Genomic DNA, 6,845 nt, shown 5'->3' with positions numbered 1-6,845 from the left:
GCGGTGCCCAAGTGGTGACTCAGAGCCCACAGACCAGAGGTCGGCTTAGAGCCCGCAGCAGCACTGCCAGGTCAGCTTTGGTCCAGCTGTCCCAGCCCACACGTCCTGGTTAGTCCATCCCAGCCACAGGACCACTCTTCCAGCAGGTCCACGTCCCAGTTTCCACCAGGATCACTTCTCCAGCAGGTCCATGTCCCAGTTTCCAGCAGGACCATTGCTCCAGCAGGTCCATGTCTCCTTTTCCACCAGGACCACTCCTTCAGCAGGTCTATGCCTCGTTTTCCAGCAGGATCACTTCTCCAACAGGTCCATGTCTCATTTTCCACCAGGACCACTTCTCCAGCAGGTCCATGTCCCGTTTTCCTGCAGGACCATTGCTCCAGCAGGACCATCTCCCAGTTTCCAGCAGGACCATTCCTCCAGCAGGTCCATGTCTCATTTTCCACCAGGACCACTTCTCCAGCAGGTCCATGTCCCATTTTCCAGCAGGACCACTTCTCCAGCAGGTCCATGTCTCATTTTCCACCAGGACCACTCCTCCAGCAGGTCCATCTCCCAGTTTCCAGCAGAACCATTCCTCCAGCAGGTCCATGTCTTATTTTCCAGCAGGATCACTTCTCCAGCAGGTCCATGTCTCATTTTCCAGCAGGACCACTTCTCCAGCAGGTCCATCTCCCAGTTTCCACCAGGATCACTTCTCCAGCAGGACCATGTCCCAGTTTCCAGCAGGACCATTCCTCCAGCAGGTCCATGTCTCATTTTCCACCAGGACCACTTCTCCAGCAGGACCATGTCCCATTTTCCAGCAGGATCACTTCTCCAGCAGGTCCTTCTCCCAGTTTCCAGCAGGACCATTGTTCCAGCAGGTCCATGTCCCAGTTTCCAGCAGAATCACTTCTCCAGCAGGTCCATGTCTCAGTTTCCAGCAGAATCACTTGTCCAGCAGGTCCATGTCCCAGTTTCCAGCAGGACCATTGCTCCAGCAGGACCATGTCCCAGTTTCCAGCAGGACCACTTCTCCAGCAAGTCCATGTCTCATTTTCCACCAGGATCACTTCTCCAGCAGGTCCATGTCTCATTTTCCAGCAGGACCATTCCTCCAGCAGGTCCATCTCCCAGTTTCCACCAGGTTCACTTCTCCAGCAGGACCATGTCCCAGTTTCCATCAGGACCATTCCTCCAGCAGGTCCATGTCTCAGTTTCCAGCAGAATCACTTCTCCAGCAGGTCCATGTCTCGTTTTCCACCAGGATCACTTCTCCAGCAGGTCCATGCCTCATTTTCCTGCAGGACCATTGCTCCAGCAGGACCATCTCCCAGTTTCCAGCAGAACCATTCCTCCAGCAGGTCCATGCCTCAGTTTCCAGCAGGATCACTTCTCCAACAGGTCCATGTCTCATTTTCCACCAGGACCACTTCTCCAGAAGGACCATGTCCCATTTTCCAGCAGGATCACTTCTCCAGCAGGTCCTTCTCCCAGTTTCCAGCAGGACCATTGTTCCAGCAGGTCCATGTCCCGGTTTCCAGCAGGACCATTGCTCCAGCAGGACCATGTCTCAGTTTCCAGCAGGACCACTTCTCCAGCAAGTCCATGTCTCATTTTCCAGCAGGATCATTTCTCCAGCAGGTCCATGCCTCATTTTCCAGCAGGATCACTTCTCCAACAGGTCCATGTCTCATTTTCCACCAGGATCACTTCTCCAGCAGGTCCATCTCCCACTCCCCATGACTCAAGCCCCTCAGCCCAGCTTGGTGCCAGCTGAAGATTTGCCAAGTCCATCCCATCATGCAGGGCACTCATCAGGCTGGCAGCCAACACCAGCAGCCAGTTTCTCTCCCACCATGCAGTCACCCACCCAGGCCACACCTTGACCAGCTGTGACTGTTTGAGGCTGTGTTCTCTCTCAAACCCACCACACCAGGTCAGCTGCCAGGCTGCCACGGGACCCTGTGCCAACAGCTTTGCCAAAGTCGAGGGAGCAGCATCCACCCCACTCAAGCCACCGTCCCCCCCACCCCCCACTCCACCATCCACAGAGCCAACCTCTTCTTCACCAACCCCCACCAGAGTGATTTGCCTTTGGTGACTCTGAGCTGGCACTTCCCAGTCACCTGCCTGTGCTGCAGGCACCTGGAAATGCTCCTGACAGGGGAGCAGGAGGGACATGAGCTTGGTGCACATCACTGCCCCTGACTCACAGGTCACCTGCCAGGCTGCCAGGGCCCTCTGGAGCTGGTGAATAAGGAGGTTATTACCTGCCTCATATTCCCCATGTGTGCAGGTCCCTTATGGGCACCACTCAGCACTGCATCATAATTAGAGGAGCTGCTTATCAGGAGCAGTGAGTCAGGCAGAAGATGCCAGGTGCTGGGAACAGAGAGGAGGAGATGCTTTGCCAATAAATAATTTAATCCTCGTTCCTCCAGAGTGTTTCATGGGCAAGGGGAAGGTTTGGAGCCATATAAAAGGTCTCCATCCCACTGCCTCTCACAATCTGCTGCCCTGGTCAGCGGCTGCCTGCCCTGGTGAACTGGGTAAGACTCATCCCAGAGCAGCTGGGTTCACTTCTGGGTGGGTGTCTGGATTCAGGAGGTCTCAGGCCTGGCACCTTGAGCCCGTGGCCCACCCTGAGGGCTGGAGGGTGGTAGGCTAAACCTGGAGGGAGGTAGGCTAAGCCTGGGGGATGATAGGCTAAACCTGGATGGCGATAGGCTAAGCCTGAAGGACAATAGGCTAAGCCTGAAGGGTGATAGGCTAAGCCTGGAGGGTGGTAGGCTAAACCTGGAGGGTGGTAGGCTAAGCCTGGGGGATGATAGGCTAAACCTGGAGGGTGATAGGCTAAGCCTGGAGGGTGATAGGCTAAACCTGGAGGGCAACAGGCTAAGCCTGGAGGGTGGTAGGCTAAGCCTGGGGGATGATAGGCTAAACCTGGAGTGCGATAGGCTAAGCCTGGAGGGTGATAGGTTAAACCTGGAGGGTGGTAGGCCAAGCCTGGAGGGTGGTAGGCTAAACCTGGGGGATGATAGGCTAAGCCTGGAGGGCGATAGGCTAAGCCTGGAGGGTGATAGGTTAAACCTGGAGGGTGGTAGGCCAAGCCTGGAGGGTGGTAGGCTAAACCTGGGGGATGATAGACTAAGTCTGGAGGGTGATAGACTAAGCCTGGAGGGTGATAGGTTAAACCTGGAGGGTGGTAGGCTAAGCCTGGAGGGTGATAGGCTAAGCCTGGAGGGCAACAGGCTAAGCCTGAAGGGTGGTAGGCTAAGCCTGGAGGGCAACAGGCTAAGCCTGGAGGGTGATAGGCTAAGCCTGGAGGGTGATAGGCTAAGCCTGGAGGGTGGTAGGCTAAACCTGGAGGGTGGTAGGCTAAACCTGGAGGGTGATAGGCTAAGCCTGGAGGGCAACAGGCTAAACCTGGAGGGTGATAGGCTAAGCCTGGAGGGTGATAGGCTAAGCCTGGAGGGCAACAGGCTAAGCCTGGAGGGTGGTAGGCTAAGCCTGGAGGGTGATAGGCTAAGCCTGGAGGGTGGTAGGTTAAACCTGGAGGGTGATAGGTTAAACCTGGAGGGTGACAGGCTAAGCCTGGAGGGTGGTAGGCTAAGCCTGGAGGGTGATAGGCTAAGCCTGGAGGGTGACAGGCTAAGCCTGGAGGGTGATAGGTTAAACCTGGAGGGTGATAGGTTAAACCTGGAGGGTGACAGGCTAAGCCTGGAGGGTGGTAGGCTAAGCCTGGAGGGCGATAGGCTAAGCCTGGAGGGTGATAGGTTAAACCTGGAGGGCAACAGGCTAAGCCTGGAGGGTGATAGGCTAAGCCAGGAAGCTCTTGAGGGAGCTGGGTATGGATTTACAGCAGTGTAGAGCAGAACATAGAGTCCTGAAGGTTGGGAATGCTCTCTAAGGCCATCGTGGCTGCATCAACCCAACTCTACCACAACCACTAAAGCATGTCCCAACGTGACAGTGCCAGTCCCCATCCCTGGAGGTGTTCCAAAAGGCTACAGACATGGCACCTGGGGACATGGTTCAGTGGCTGTGGTGGTGCTGGGTTGGTGGTTGGGCTGAATGACCTTGGAGGCCTTTCCTAACCTTGGTGACTCCATGCCACAGAGCCTTGTGGTTGTCTCTGGTCTTGGAGGGAAAAGATCTCAGGAGCAAGGTCAGGAAGAAGGTTTGGACATCATCTGAGCAGGGTTGGACACCTGCAGGAGTGGCCTCCAGCTGCAGGCTGCCAGGGTGAGCGAGGTGCCAGGGGCTCAGGGGAAATGAATGAGATGGAAACTCAGGGCCCCTGGCTGTCTGCTTCCCAGGTCCTCCCTCCAGCTTCAGCTCCAGCTCCAGCTCCACCATGATCTACTCCTCCGGAAGAGAATCCTTCTTCAACCTGAACTCGACCTGGTACGACCCCTCGGGGTCCTGGCTGGACACCCGGCGGACCCCCTTCCGCTACGGCTACGGCAGCTGCTCCTCGGGGTGCTGCGAGCGGGGCGCGGAGGGGATGCGGGGCCACGACTATCGCTGCTACGGCTACCGGCAGCCGCGCTGCGCCGAGCGCTGCCAGGGCTCCGCCGCCTCCTGCCACGCAGCAGGGGGCTCCAGCTGCGTCCGGAGACCCTCCTACAGCTACGGCACCTCGGGGGGGTGCCAAGGCTACGGCAGGTCGGTCTGCTCCGAACGATGCCAAGGGTCCTCAGGGTGCCACGGAGGCGGTTCGAGCTGCGTCAGGAGGCCCACGTACAGCTGCGGGTCGTCAGGAGGATGCCAGGGCTACGGGGGGGGAGTCTGCTCCGAGCCCTGCCACGGAGCAGCGTACCAGGGGGGGCAGCCCTCCTGTGGCAAGCCAGGACAGAGCAGCTCCCAGTGCTGCCCAGTGCAGACCTCAGGAGGATGCCAGGGCTACGGGGGGGGGCGTCTGCTCCGAGCCCTGCAGCGGAGCAGGGTATCAAGGTGGGAAGCCCTCCTACGGCAAGCCAAGACAGAGCATCTCACAGTGCTGCCCGGTGCAGACCTGTGCCCCTCCGCAGCAGGTCTGTGCCACTCCGCAGCAGGTCTGTGCCACTCCACAGCAGATCTGTGCCCCTCCAGTGAAGGTCTGCGCCCCTCCACAGCAGATCTGCGTCCCTCCACAGCAGATCTGTGCCCCTCCAGTGAAGGTCTGTGCCCCTCCACAGCAGATCTGTGCCCCTCCAGTGAAGGTCTGTGCCACTCCGAAGCAGATCTGTGCCCCTCCACAGCAGATCCGTGCCACTCCGAAGCAGATCTGTGCCCCTCCAGTGCAGGTCTGTGCCCCTCCACAGCAGATCTGTGCCCCTCCACAGCAGATCTGTGCCCCTCCAGTGAAGGTCTGTGCCCCTCCGCAGCAGATCTGTGCCCCTCCACAGCAGATCCATGCCACTCCGAAGCAGGTCTGTGCCCCTCCACAGCAGATCTGTGCCCCTCCACAGCAGATCTGTGCTACTCCGCAGCAGATCTGTGCCCCTCCAGTGCAGGTCTGTGCCCCTCCGCAGCAGTCCTGCATGCCCATGGCAAAGGGCATCCCGAGGCAGCAGCCACAGCAGATCTGCAAAGCGCCAGCCCGGAAGACGAAGTAGAGAAGGGGCAGGAGCGAGGGCAGCCTCCCTGTGCCGCAGCTCTGCACTGCAGCCTCTCTCTGTGCCGCCGCTCCGCCGCGCCGGGCAGCGGCCCCATGCTGCTCACACAGCTCCGCTCCTCCTTTCCCCTTGCTTGTAACCTGCTCCAAGGCCCAACCCCGCGCTCTGCTCCTTCTCGTGTCACAGCAGGCGTGGAGGCAATAAACACAGCTCCTGGCTCAGAGCCCTCTCGTGTCCGTATCCGTGTCCGTATCCGTGTCCGTGTCCTCCGCTGCAGCCTTTGGAGCTCTCCTGGGTCCTTCTGGTGGCCGAAGCTGGTGCCTGCAGCTTCCCCATGCAGGGAGGCTCCAGGCTGACTCACGCCGGAGTCTTCGGTGTCTCTTCATTCCTGCTCCACAGAGCCTCCTTGCTTGGGCAGCGACAGCTTCCACCACGGACTCCTCATGCAGCCCAGCAGCTCAATATTAACATCAACCCCCCCAGCCTCATTTCATCAGAGAGGTAGAAAGGAGAGGGTCCTTGTCCTCCACCAAGGAGGCACCAGCTGTGCTTTGACTTTCACCAGAAACCTCCAGAAAATAATGTTCCCCCCACACCCCCAAAATAAGTCAGGAAGAGGATTCCAGAATGGGAATGGCACAGGCAGGGCAGAGCAGGAGGGGATGTGGGAGGTGGTGGAAAGGAAATGTTCTGAGCCGTGACCTGTGGCCTCCTGAAGCTTCAGAGAGCACCAGTGGCAGATTTTGCCTCACCCCAAGGCAGGCAGCTCCTGTAGGACCTCTGTGTCTCCAGCAGCTGCTTCTCAGTGATGCTTGGAGCTGAGAGGTGCTGGGAAAGAGCAGAGAGGGCTGAGACCTCCCCGAGGTGAGGACCCAGGAGGAAGTGGAGGTCATCCAGGCCAGGAGTACACCAGATGGAAATCAGAAAGAGGTTTGTGGGCACCAAGGAAGACAATTGGCTGGAGCTGCTCTCTCTAATGGGGTGAAAGGCCCCAGGCTCCTGGCAGGAGGTGGCATGGTAGGGCTAGGAGAGGAAGCACCTGGGGTGACTCTTGCAGCAGAGGGATCTGGAGCCAGTGACTCACAGCAGCAGGTCCCCAGCGCTCCTCACGCAACCCAGGAGTGAGCCTCCACCACCTGCAGCTCCTGGCCCAGGATGTGACACATCCCAGGTTCAGACACTTGGTAGCATCAGTGGTGGGGATCTCTCCAGGTTCCTGTGGTGGAGGTTTTGCAGGTGGACACAGCAGCTGCCAACCTG

At 58.5% G+C, this 6,845-nt stretch overlaps 1 protein-coding gene across 1 annotated transcript; it reads left to right on the top strand.

The window, feature by feature from the left end:
* Nucleotides 1-2,507: 2,507 nt before the first annotated feature.
* On the top strand, nt 2,508-5,683 carry LOC137457224 (uncharacterized). Its single transcript, XM_068169054.1, is given in 3 exon segments — nt 2,508-2,534; nt 4,305-4,894; nt 4,896-5,683. Coding segments are annotated over 2 exon segments (1,242 nt in total). The 5' UTR covers nt 2,508-2,534; nt 4,305-4,342; the 3' UTR covers nt 5,586-5,683.
* The last annotated feature ends 1,162 nt before the right edge of the window (nt 5,684-6,845 follow it).

The sequence above is a fragment of the Melanerpes formicivorus genome, unplaced genomic scaffold, assembly GCF_026170545.1.
Source record: "Melanerpes formicivorus ecotype bairdi unplaced genomic scaffold, bMelFor1.0.p_v2 SCAF_164, whole genome shotgun sequence".
Lineage (NCBI taxonomy): Eukaryota > Metazoa > Chordata > Aves > Piciformes > Picidae > Melanerpes > Melanerpes formicivorus.
This window is presented reverse-complemented; position numbering and strand designations above follow the sequence as displayed.